The sequence below is a fragment of the Chionomys nivalis genome, chromosome 2, assembly GCF_950005125.1.
Source record: "Chionomys nivalis chromosome 2, mChiNiv1.1, whole genome shotgun sequence".
NCBI lineage: Eukaryota > Metazoa > Chordata > Mammalia > Rodentia > Cricetidae > Chionomys > Chionomys nivalis.
This window is the reverse complement of record NC_080087.1, coordinates 36811869-36824751: the sequence shown is the minus strand read 5'-3', so window position 1 is coordinate 36824751 and position 12883 is coordinate 36811869. Positions and strand designations below refer to the sequence as shown.

The window sequence follows — 12883 nt, the reverse complement described above, 5'->3', positions numbered from 1 at the left end:
AGACGGCTTATTGGTCGTCTGTAGACTGTGAGCCCTTCCACATCCTCAGCAGGATGGATATGTCTGTGTTGCTTGCTGATCTGGTGTCTTCTCCAGTTGTGTGACAGTAAGTGGAGCAACTCATGCTCAGATGACCATTTTCTCCAGACTTTATTTCAGGACTATAACCATCACCAGTATGTTCTGGATTTCTCAGGCCCAATACCAACAGAAACTTAAGACTCATTAGTGTCTCTCTTTACACTGTTGCTCCACAAATCATGGTGGCCATTCTGTTGAGGGCAGATATCATATCTACCCTGCAATGAGGGATGAAAAGTGAAGTCTGTGTTCATCAGTGCCTCAGTTCTTCGGATGAACCATCTTTGCTGACACCCTGCATGCTGGTAAATTGGTAGCGTCCTTTGCAGTGGCTTCCTTCCTAACAGTTCAAGTCACCTTCCTGTCCAGAAAGAGAGTGAGTGGAGGATGTGACAGGGTTCCTCGAGAGAGTGTCCAGATTAGAAGAGCTCAGATGTGGGGTGGGATCCTATTTCTACTTTGGGGAAAATAGGCTTCTAATGCCTTCTGTTCCTGCAGACTGTGTCTCCCACTGGGTCCCGGCAGGGTGTTTTCTGAGCTCATTATGGATCTGCTTTGTGGCCTCCTGGAGATTTCTGTGTTCCAGGGCTTCATGGCGTTTAGTCCTTGGAGAGCATTTGTTCCCTGCCATTGTCACACAGCTCATAATTGGTTCAGGCCTGCGTTTTGTGCTTTGTCAGGCTAGCTGGTTTTGTAGGAGCCATTGCTGACAAAGAATGCATATAGGTTTTCAAGTGCTTTCTCTCTGTGCTGCATTGTCTGGGAGCTCAAGAAGTACTTGGTCCCAGTGTGTTACATTTTACGTTTAGTGACTTGAGTGTCAGTCTGCCAATCCTCTGAACACCCTGCACTTTGTTCTAGTTCCAGTGTTCTATACCAAATAATATGAATACCAGCAAAGGTCTCAGAATGCCCAAAACTTGTTGACAGACAACTGACATTTTTCAGATTGTCATATGTTATCACCCTATGGCTTCTTCTCTCAGACTGGTGTCCCTGAGCTCCCTCTTCCTCATTATTCTGTCTGTTTTGTACCCTAGTGTCCCAAAGGCAACAGAATGGTGACTGTAGAAGTAAACGAATTCCTTATAAACTTGATACACCTGCAAATACTCGGTGAACAGGCTGAGCTCTCCTGCCTCATCATTCCTCACATTGTATTTTTAAGATAAATCTGTAAATCTGAAGAAACAAAATTAATTAAAAAGAAAAACAAGCTATCATATAAACTCATCTCTTCTTTGCAACCAATGGATTGTTTCTGGAGGCAGAAAACTCCAGGCTTCTTGAATCCCTACAGATCACTAATAACCATACTTGAATAATTAGCCAAACTATTTTTACATTGCTTTACTTACCGTGTGTGTGTACATACACGTGCATGTGTGTGCATATAGGCATCAGAGGACAATTTGCAAGAGTTGGTTCTCTCCTCTTCTATGTGGGTTCTGAGGATGCTCATGGCTAACCAGTGATGTAGGAAGGACACTCAGTGTCTTATTCCAGCATCCACATACAAAACCACTGATGTGTACATGAAAAGAGGACTTACAATTTAGCCTATTAGGTTTTGAACTCAGTCTGATTGAACTGCTAGTCACCTATAGGAACTTTCCCTTTCAGCTCTGATAAGAATATAGGTTCATAAAAAGAGAGAGAGAGTCTCAAAATTTGAAATGTCTCTACTGGGAAGAAAGTCCTAAAACTGTTGTAGCTTGAACAGAAAATATTTCCATCTGTCTCATTTGTGGTACCACATGGAGTTTTATGTAATGTGTTTGGTCCTGACGGCATAGATTAATTTTTACTTCCCTTGGCCAGATAGTCTTTCATTTTGGCAATTTTTAAGCCCTAAACAAGGATAAGAATCCAAATATATGACTAGAACAATGTCAATTATATTGAAAATAATAGGCATACTTCAAGCGAGATGATGAAAATCTTAGTGTAAAGCCCATGTGTAAGGAAGAATTAGATTCTGTCCGCATGGACAGGTCTTGCTGGTGTGCCAAAGCCTCCATTAACTGCCACTGCCTCCTGGAAGCCACCCTGATTCCTCCAGAGGCTGTGAACGAACACTGCCACGTTGCTGCCTCAGAAGACAGTTCACTCATTCCACAAGACTTCTTGTTCCTTCTCAAGAGACTAAATTTTATTAACTTTGTATCCCTGTTGCTACCCACATTTCAATCATATTTGAAAATCATTGAATGAGTTCCTGTCACTCTGTGAGGCACTCAACTAGTATGCAAAACCACAAAAAGGCACATAGAAAGGCAAGAAGCAGCATTGAACCATGGGTCTAAGAGCTTGCATTCCAACTCTTTTCTTACTAATCTGGTGTTTGACCTAGACATCATTCCTGGTTCTTAGTTATATATAAAGAATATTTACGTTGAAGTCTCTTGATTCTGCTGGTCTGTTTAGCTGTGACTATCTGAGTTCAGTGTGTATACATGCCTATAGAACCACGTGTGTTATATAGTAGCATGGTCTGCTGAGAATGGTAGACCAATGTGGTCTTAAAAGAACCAAAGTAGGAAGAAACAGATGTTCAGAAGCATGAGAATACTGAACACTGGTGTGGATTAGTGCTGCAAAAGCATATTATAAATCATGCTTAGCCTGTGGGGGAAAAAGTGTGTGGTCTATGTGTGTGTGTCTGTGTGTTTGTGTGTCTTTATGTGTGTGTGTGTGTTTGAAGAAAAACAAAAAGGTTTTAAAACCTTTTATTTTATAGACAAGACCAGAAGAGGATAAGCACAGAGATGATTATAATGGCTTCTGTGTAGTGCAATGCTGCACATGGTGCTTAACACAGAAATCTCCATAAAGACAAAATGAACTTCTACCTGGAAACAGTAGTGTGAACATGGTTCAAAGGAAAGCAAGCCAAATTAAGACATTGGAAAATCCAAGGGCTTGAAGAGAAGTGAGAGTCCACTAGTCTCCTTGGTGAGAAAAGTAGCAAATGAGATTGCCTTTCAGTGAGTAAGTTCTGATGTCTGTGGTGACTGTCAGACCCTCATAAGACGGTAAAGATGTAGAGGTGGCCCATCACTGTCTTCGTTGCAGAATGAAAATGAAGGCTTAATTTGTAAAGTTTACACTGGTAATCTAGATGCCTGTACTAATAAAATTGTGAGTGATTTATGACCACTGGGAATGGAAAAAATAAATGATCCACAAGTAGCCATAACTTTATACTACTTTGGTTATCAAAGTAAATTTTGGTTATCAGCAGAATAATAATGTTTCCAAGTAGTCTCTTTTCAATTCTTGCTCTCACAAGTCAGTACCAGACTTTTCTGTACTGCATCAAGGAGTAGTAGCTAAATTGAACAACAATGCCCAACAGATACGAAGCCACCAGTAGAAGTGCACAAGGCTTTGCTCCATGTGTTCCTCAGCTTCCCTGTGTTGCCTGCTTTTGGAACTTGGGTGGACAAGATTTGCAGGTGCATATAAATTTGGAAGAACAACAGAATTTTGGAAAACGTACTCTAGGTCTAGAAGAATTACATATAAACTCTATGCTCAAGTTAAAATGAAATTCAATGTCTCAACATTCTCTGTTTGGATCATTGATGATGTGTTGGGGGTTTTGTCACTTTGGCAAAATACCCAAGAAAATAAACCTAAGCTCAAGAAGGCTTATTTTGCCTTGCAGTTCAAGGGCACAGTCACAGTGACAGTAGAGAGAGGCAATGGGTTCACAGCACAGCTGCTATCAGGAAGCAGAGGACAATGAATGCTGGCTCTCAGCTTTCTCCCTCTTCTTTATTGAGTTCTTGGCTCCAGACCATGGAATAGTACTACTCACCGTTTGCAGTGAGTCCTCCTACCTCAGCTAACTCTGTCACAAACATGGCTGGAGGTTTGTCTTCTAGGTGATTCCTAAATAGATCCTGTCAATATTAATAATATTAATATTAAAACAAGAGATCCTGCCAATATTATTAATCATCACAGAGGAAATGAGTCTCATCATGACTCTGACAAACATGGTTGAGAATAAAAATGAGGAGCAGGAAGGGGGAGTGGTCTCTTGAGTCTATAACTGGATGCTGAAGATGCCGAAGGTGCTGGAGATGCTGGAGATGCTGGAGATGCTAGAGATACTGGAGGGATCTGCACAAGCACGAGAGGCTGATGCTCAGTCACAGTCACCCATTCAGTCTTGCACCTCCTCTATAGCTTTTCTCAGGTTGTAATTTGAGAAGTACAATGACTTGCTCCAGTCATAGTTACGAGAAAACAGCATCCTTTAAATATTATGGGAAACCAAATTAGGGTAAGAAAAAAAATACGGGGAAACATTCTCAGATGAAAGTAAACCTGGAATGCTAATCCCCAGTGTATGAAAGTGTCAGCTCTGTACGACCCTAAGCAAGTTACCTAAGCTCTCTGTAATGTAAATTTTCAAACATTTATTTAAGTCTGGTCATGGTGATACACACCTTTAATCCTAGCAGTCAGAAGGTATCTATCTCTGAGTTCATGGCTAACTGGGTCTACAGAGCAAGTTTTAGGACAGCCAGGGCTACCCGGAGAAACCCTGTCTCAAAAAACAAGAACAAGCAAGCAAACGTGTATAAGTGTAGGACAGAAAAGCTGAAGATTTAAGGTTTTTTTTGTTTTGTTTTTTTAACATTTGCTGAACACCAAATGCCAGTTGGTGTTGTAGTTGAAAGATGGGGATACCTGTAGATTCACCCCGGGGTCTCAGCTTACATAGTGGAACAGCCCTAGCATCATCTTGCAGTCTGCCCGTCTCCAGCAACAGCTCCATCCATCTAGTGGTAGACGTTGATTTTCCTAAAGTAACGAATGACTCTGGTATTCATGTCTTAGAGCACCTCCTTTGTATATGCCCAAGGGAGTGAAACATTAATAAATGCCTTTGCAGTGTCCCGAGGCCCAACTCCCCTTTCTCTTCTAGTCTTCATAGTGCCTGCCATGGCAGCAGGAAGCTGTGAACCAAAGGGAAGGCCGTACTCCTGTTGTCCAGCCTGCTGGCTTTTCTCCATCTCACCTGAAATGACGCTAACCTGATTTTTCCCCATGATAAATGTGAGACACTGTCTCCCATATACAGCCCGATGCAAAGCACTTTGTAATTGAAACTTCCATTCCAAAGTGACCTCCGGCTGGTTGCCTCTGGTCTATTAGCTCTTCCATTAGGTTTCAAGCTCCGCAAAGCAGTGACTAAATTTGCTTCTATGCTTTTCCCCTGGGGTGTAGTTTGGATCTCTGAGTGTTGAGACAGGGTCATGCAGTGTGGGAATGCTTTGAATCAAGTTAAGTGGCAGGGGAGGGAGGAACTGTCACCAAACGTTGATTTGCTGTTCCTTGGGATCTTTTTGTCCCTGTTTAGTCCTGACCAACACAGATTGACTTTGGTTATGATATGATCTCTACTACAACCACCAAGTTTTTTCTCTTTCCAACCTGCTTTAGAAGCTTTTGGTTTGGCTTTCTATACATTGGCTTTCTTTCTTCTCTTAACCTAGCGTGCTCACCTTGCTTGCTCATGTGGAAGCCTAGTCATTCTTTATCCCCCATCTTTCTGTATTCCTATCTCCTTCCTAGAATATTTTTTCTCTTTCAGTCCCATTTCCAAACCACCCTCAGGAAGGGGAAGATGATGGTGTCAGTGAACTCTTTTCACAAGTGGCAAAGACCAGTACACCTCTTGGGAATGCAGCGCACTATGGTTGCTGTATAGACAGTCATCCACCCTCATTTTTGCTTCTCTCTTAAATCCATCTATTTGAAAAGATTTCAGACTGTTTCCATATATTGTCATATGGAAATAGCTAGGCTAGATGTCTGCAAGCTACACTAAGCATTTCCTTTAAACATTTGGAACTGGCTTGGGTTTCAGAAAACAGAGGTTGACACTAAATTATTTTAGCCAAGGTTTGGGAGCGGGTCTAAGCTTAGTATGTATACTCTGATAAATCTCATAGACTAGAGTAATGTATTATGCTCTTGTTTGTTCTCTCAATATTAAACTACCTTAATCCCAGTTACAATTTCTCTGCAAGCTGGGTCTCCTTGCCAGCTCACTAAAATGGAACACACCATCCACCACCCTGTTACTTAAGAACAACTCAGAAATCATCTCTCTCCTGGAAGATGAAATTGGATGCCTTTCAGAAACTTCTCAAGACCGAGAGACTTTCAAAATACCCAAGTAAAGCTGGTCGTATGATGACTATTATAAAACAAGACAGAAATTTTACCGACTTACAAAGTGTTGCCTTTTGTTTGTGTGTTGTTTCTTCTTTAAAATTTTGTAAAAATTCTGGGGAAAGGCAACATTTCTTGAACAGTGACTTTGTGTAAGGTTCTATAGTGAATAATAAGAGTGTCAATTAAAACTGAATTTGACCACAAGGCATGGAGAATTCAGACATTAAACATATATATCAAGTGCCCTAGAAAGCTGTTTAAATGCTTCGAGGAATTAACCTTGTGTGGGATATGGGAGTCTAGTCAGCTGAAGGACATCATAAAGGAGGTGGAGCATATGATTAACCAGAAGTCAGTATGTAAAGGCAAGAGCCAATGGGAGTTAGGTCCACGTGGTCCTCCTGAAAGATTCTTTTGCTGTTGTTTCCAAGACATAGTCTATCTGTGTAGCCCTGGCCATCCTGGGTCTCGTTCTTTAGACAAGGTTGACCCTTGAACTCACAATTTCACCTACCTCTGCCTTCCAGATGCTGGTATCAAAGGCATGCACTATCACATTCAGTTGGCCAAAACGTTCTTAACAGTCACAGAAATAACATGACATAGAGTGTAAATGAGAAACAGGAAATATGGGTCAGGTTTCAGTTGTGTGTATGCTAAAAGGAACCGAGAGACTAAACCCGTAGAGTCTGAAATTCCAGATTAATCTGTAGGAAGTAAAGTCTGTTTCACCCACTATTGTGCTCTTACAGAGGTATTCCATGGGATAATCTGCCACCTCCATAGAAACTAGCAGGTATAGGAAAAGGAGCCCAAATCCTGGAGAGCAGTTGAAAGCTTATTCAATGATAGTTAATATAGCTGTGTATGTCTGGGATCATAATACAGAGGTGGAATTGAGATGCCACGAGTCATGAAATTTCTATGATTTAGAACCTAGATGAAAGGTGGGGTGGGTAGGAGGGAGGGAATGAGTCATTGTACAGGGCCAAGCCTAAGGAATGGTTCCACTGAAAAACCAGGTGTGACAACGGGGCCACAGTGCATGGTAGGTGTGAGTTCAGCTATGCCAGCAGCATGTAGCTATGAATGTGTTCCCCAGGGGGCAGCTGAAAATGTGAAATCCAATTCAGGCTAAGGTCTGAAATACAGACTGGGGACTCATCAGCATCAAGGCCATTGTGGAAGATGTGGGAATGCATATGCATGCCAAGGGAGAGTCAAGACAAGTAGCCAAAGGCAGGACTCTAGGGGTAACGATTTACTCTGTGATGGAAGAAAAGCCAAAATTGAACATAGCAAGGTCAGTGTAGAGACAGGAAGACTTGGGAAGGGAGGAATTAGACAGAAAAGAGGCCAAAGAAATCCAGAGGAGCAGAGAGATAAGGAAGATAGAAATTTAAAGAAAAACTAAATGGGTTTTTTTTGGGGGGGGTGTTGTTTGCTTGCTTGTCAGGAAGGGTTCGTGAGTGACTTTTCACCATCTTTACTTGGAATGTGTTCTTTTGATAAGTCTGAGAATTGCTTTTGGCCTGTGCAGTAATCTCTCTCTCTCTCTCTCTCTCTCTCTCTCTCTCTCTCTCTTTTTCTGTGTGTGTGTGTGTGTGTGTGTGTGTGTGTGTGTGTGCCACCACATCCAGGGACTGAATAAGGGGGGGGGGGACTGAATTTAGTTCCTTATGTTTGCAAGGCAGACTACCAACTGACCTCTCTTCCTATCCAAGACCCCATTTCTTGAAGATGACCTAAATAATGATGAAAAGGTGTGTGCCTGGGGGTGGGGGTGTCTTGTGACCAAGGGGTAGCTTAACATATTAGGTAACAAAATTATTTAAACAAAAACAAAATATTTCTTGAGCTCACAAGGCATTACTACGAGAAGAAGAAAGATGAGTATCCCCAGAAATTCACATTACTCTGCCAACACAACCCTTTCCCAAACTGTAAAAATTAAAAGTTATTCTTCTGTCTTTATGACGTGGAAAAACAGCAGCCAAAGTCCTGGCTAAACGGTATTCAAACTGACTTACAAAACCTCCCCAGACACACCAGTGGATCACTGTTTCCTTTCTTTTCAGGGTACAAGAGGAAGAGATGATAGCCACTGGGGGAGTCATCACCGGTCTGGCGGCCCTGAAGCGGCAGGACTCTGCCAGGTCCCAGCAACATGTCAATCTCAGCCCAGCGCCTGCTGCTCAGGACCAGAAACCAGTTCGCAGGCGCCCGCGAGCTGATGTCGTGGTGGTTCGTGGGAAAATCCGGCTTTATTCTCCATCCGGTTTTTTCCTCATTCTCGGAGTGCTGGTGTCCATCATAGGGATCGCCATGGCAGTCCTTGGCTATTGGCCCCAGAAGGAGCATTTCATCGACGCAGAGACCACTCTGTCCACCAATGAGACACAGGTGGTTCGGAACCAGGGCGGTGTGGTGGTGCGCTTCTTTGAGCGGCATCTACACTCTGACAAGATGAAGATGCTTGGCCCGTTCACCATGGGCATCGGCATCTTCATTTTCATCTGTGCCAACGCCATCCTTCATGAGAACCGCGACAAAGAAACCAAAATCATCCACATGAGGGATATCTACTCCACAGTCATTGACATCCACACACTGAGACTCAAGGAGCAGAAGCAGGCCAACGGCCTGTATGCGGGCTTGCTGGGAGACGCGGAGGTGAAGCAGAACGGCAGCCCATGTGCATCCAGGCTGGCAGCCACCACCTTGGCCTCCTTCTCGGGGATGCGGAACAGCTTTCGTGTGGACAGCTCGGTGGAGGAGGATGAGCTGATGGTGAGTGAAAGTAAGACCCTGGGGCACCTCATGCCGCCTCTGCTATCTGACAGCGCAGTCTCTGTCTTCGGCCTTTATCCACCTCCATCTAAGACCACCGATGACAAGACCAGCAGCTCCAAGAAGTGTGACACCAAATCGATTGTGTCATCATCCATCAGTGCTTTTACGCTGCCTGTGATCAAACTTAATAACTGTGTCATTGATGAACCCAGTATAGATAGCATCACGGAGGTGGCAGACAACCTCAAAAGCAGGTCCAGGAATCTTTCAATGGATTCTCTGATGGTCCCAATGCCCGGCACTGGTGAGTCCTTCCAAGCCTCCAGCACATTACTCCCAAGGAACAATTCAGTTGGGGAGTCCCTATCGAGTCAATACAAGTCCTCTGTGGCCCTGGGACCCGGTACTGGGCAGCTCTTATCTCCTGGAGCTGCTAGAAGACAGTTTGGATCCAATACATCCTTACATTTCCTCTCCTCTCATTCCAAATCTCTAGACTTAGACCGGGGGCCCTCCACACTCACAGTGCAGGCAGAACAAAGGAAACACCCCAGTTGGCCTCGGTTGGATCGAAGTAACAGCAAAGGGTATATGAAACTGGAGAACAAAGAGGACCCAATGGATCGGTTGCTGGTTCCCCAAACAGCAATCAAAAAAGACTTTACTAACAAAGAGAAACTTCTTATGATATCAAGATCCCATAACAACTTGAGCTTTGAACACGATGAGTTTTTGAGTAACAACTTGAAGCGGGGAACTTCTGAAACAAGGTTTTAGTGTTTAATAATAGATCATCTTCCAAGGAGAGATATATACTATTTTTACCAGTGTTTTCCTTTTAAAGCATTGGTTGTAAGCCTTTTAAATTCAAATGGTAGCGTGTTAGAAATGGCTGGTTAATTCTGTAATGAAGATGGCTGTATGTATGGGTTCCTTTTCCCTGCAATACTGTAGATTATCATGTGGGATTCTGTTTTCTCACTCTTTGAAAGCATGGTTTCTTTTGTTGACACGAAGACAAAATACCTGCATTCATATTAAGAACTTGACTTTACTTTTAAATCCAGCGCTGATTATCATCTTCATAGAATGAAGTGTCCAGTGTAGAAAGTGTAGGGTACCAAAGTGTGGGCAAGAAGTGTTCCATTCAGGTCCAATACTCAATAGATGTATTTATAAATAAGGGTGAGTGCAATCTTAAGATGTGAACTTTTTGAATTATTGTTTTATATGGGATCGCTTGCGTTACTTAAAACGAGAACGAATTTCTTTTTCATCTGTTATGAACCTTCCTCTGAACTCTGTGGGCAGTATATCCTTTTTCAACATCAGTTCTGTTAAAGTGATATTTTAATGAAAAAAAAAAGAAGATGGCCAAGAGGGCCATGGTTTAGGGATATATGCCAAAAAGCTATTAGTTATAATGTTATAACCTCAGAATCAAAATTTCTCTGTAAACTGATTTGAAAATTGAATTAACCAATGTAGTTTGTAGAATTTCTGTCTTGACACATGCAGAGAAAATGCTGCCTAAGGAAGGAAGATCCTATTTGCTAGTATCTAACTTTCTCTAGCCATCTGTGGTTGTCGAGGGTTCACTCACTCCCATAGCCTTATTTTCTCCATTTTTTTATTATTATTTGGAAAACAGTCAGCTAACTGTGGCATGTCTTCATATCTCTACATACTACTAGCACTCGATAAACTGCCTTGTAATTAACTTTGTGATGGAAAACCTTATGCTATCTCCAAAGACCTTGATGAAAGTTTTAGGGTTGTCGTTCTCAAATATATTAACTTATCAGCTCTACTAAGTATAATAAATACTTTAGTATTTAGTAAAACTAAAGCGGGTTTTAGTTTCAAACATTTTTCACATTTTCGAGGAAGGTAAGACAGTGTTAAGAATTGTTTAGTGGGGTCCTAGCAGGGTGGCTCGGCAGTTAAGATCATCTGCTGCTCTTGCAGAGAACCTTGATTTCATTCCTAGCACCCACATGGGTGGCTCACAGTCATTTGTAACTCCAGTTTCAGGGGAATCTAACACCTTCTTCTGGCCTCAGTGAGCACCAGGCATGCGTATGGTGAACATATATACACATAGGCACTTATACACATAAACTTTTAAAAAAATTTTAGATGTCAAATGGAATACTCAGGAAATTTTAATGGTTTTCCCCAAAGCCTAAACATTTCTGAATATTCCTATTGCTGTTGCTAGGAAGAGCAAAAAGGGGTACATTTGTAAGAGTGGTGCCCCAGAATCCCACCCTGCATTTACAGAGACGCCTTCTTTCTTGAGAGGTACCCTGCTTCATAGAACCTCAAGTCTTTGTGTTATAATAGACTGAGCTCAATATTTTACTATAAAAACATTTAGTAAACTTCTGTTATTCATAGAAGTGTGTGTTCTTCATACCTTTGCTATTATTTTTAAATAAAACGTAATTTCTGCTTAAAATACTGGTTTGCAAACTTTCTGCTATACTCTGTCGATGGCATTTAATATTGTGGTACATGAGTGCACTGACAGTTTTAATATTCCTTTTGTTGGGTTAAAGAGACACCCAGGTGCTCTTTTTATTAGGTTATTTTCATACTTTGTTATCTTGAGATGGTTTTCATCACACTTATATTGACTTCCCAGAACAATAATCAATACCCACATACAGCACACAAATGTCAGTAGGACTCCCAGATTTCAGCACAGTGGTTCCCAGCATGCCTAGCGTGACACACGACATCATTCGCATTTCTGTACCCCGTAAAGTGGTACAGAAATATGGAGAGGATCATGCAACGTGGCTCTTGGAAGATCTAAATAAAACAACTCAGAAGAGAATGCAACGCTTCAGGCCTAATGATCTTGTCAAAAAAAAAAAAAAACTCAAGTTTTTATTTACCAAATAAATCAACTTATTAAATGATACATAGTCTTCACATTTAAATTAATCAGACTCATATGTCACTATTAGCACGAGACAGCTCAGCTGCTATGTTAACTTGGCATCTTTCCAACCAGGAAGACTGTTCATTTCATATTTTGTATAGGACTGCCATGCTCTTATGAATGCTGAAAATAATTTCAAACTTTGATTTCTCCCTACGAGAAAGCCCAGGAACTTGGACATGGTTAGCTGCTTCCAGCCTAGATGGTTTCTAGGCCTGTAGCCTAACTGCAGTGTACAAGTTTTCTAGCACTGTGATGAGAAAATATCACACACTGGACCATTCTAACACTAAACATTGACTTTCCTCACGTTCTTTTCAGAGCTACTGTCTAAGACCACGGTTGGGTTAGAAGAAGGTCCCTCCACTTGTGTTATTGGGTTATTTTCACATTTTCTTATCTTGAGATCATTTTTCATGTTAAATTTCATTGACTCATCAGGGTTGGTTTCTCCTGGGGCCTCAGTCAGCCAAGGCACACAGATGGTGGCCTTATCACCATGTCCTTATGTGTCCTTTCCTCTGGGTATACGTATCCCTGTTGACTCTTTTTATAGGACACCGGCTAAATTGGATGAGATCTCTACCCCATAGGCCTCATTTAACCTCAATTCTTTCTTTAAAAGATCTCTCTGCAAATGCGGTCGTCCTCTGAGCTGCAAGGTACTGGGAACGTGATTCAGCCATAACGTAGCCTGTAGAATGTTGAATGAAAAATCCTTAGTCGAAAGTAGATGGGGAAAACAGAACATGCTCTCAGTATCTTTGCCACCCCAGATGTGTAGCCTCAAGCATGACACTTAATCTTTCAATGTCAATTTATTTCTTAATTTCCAATCAGAACTGGGATTCCTCAACTGTG

General features: G+C 41.9%; 1 protein-coding gene across 1 annotated transcript in view; it reads left to right on the top strand.

Annotated features, from left to right (window-relative positions):
* Positions 1–11521, top strand: part of Tmem200a (transmembrane protein 200A) — an 84467-nt gene extending 72946 nt beyond the window's left edge. Inside the window, exon 2 of the mRNA XM_057762047.1 lies at positions 8358–11521. Coding sequence (XP_057618030.1) covers positions 8374–9849 — 1476 coding nt within the window. The 5' untranslated portion in view covers positions 8358–8373 and the 3' untranslated portion in view covers positions 9850–11521. The remainder of the gene's footprint in view (positions 1–8357) is intronic.
* The last annotated feature ends 1362 nt before the right edge of the window (positions 11522–12883 follow it).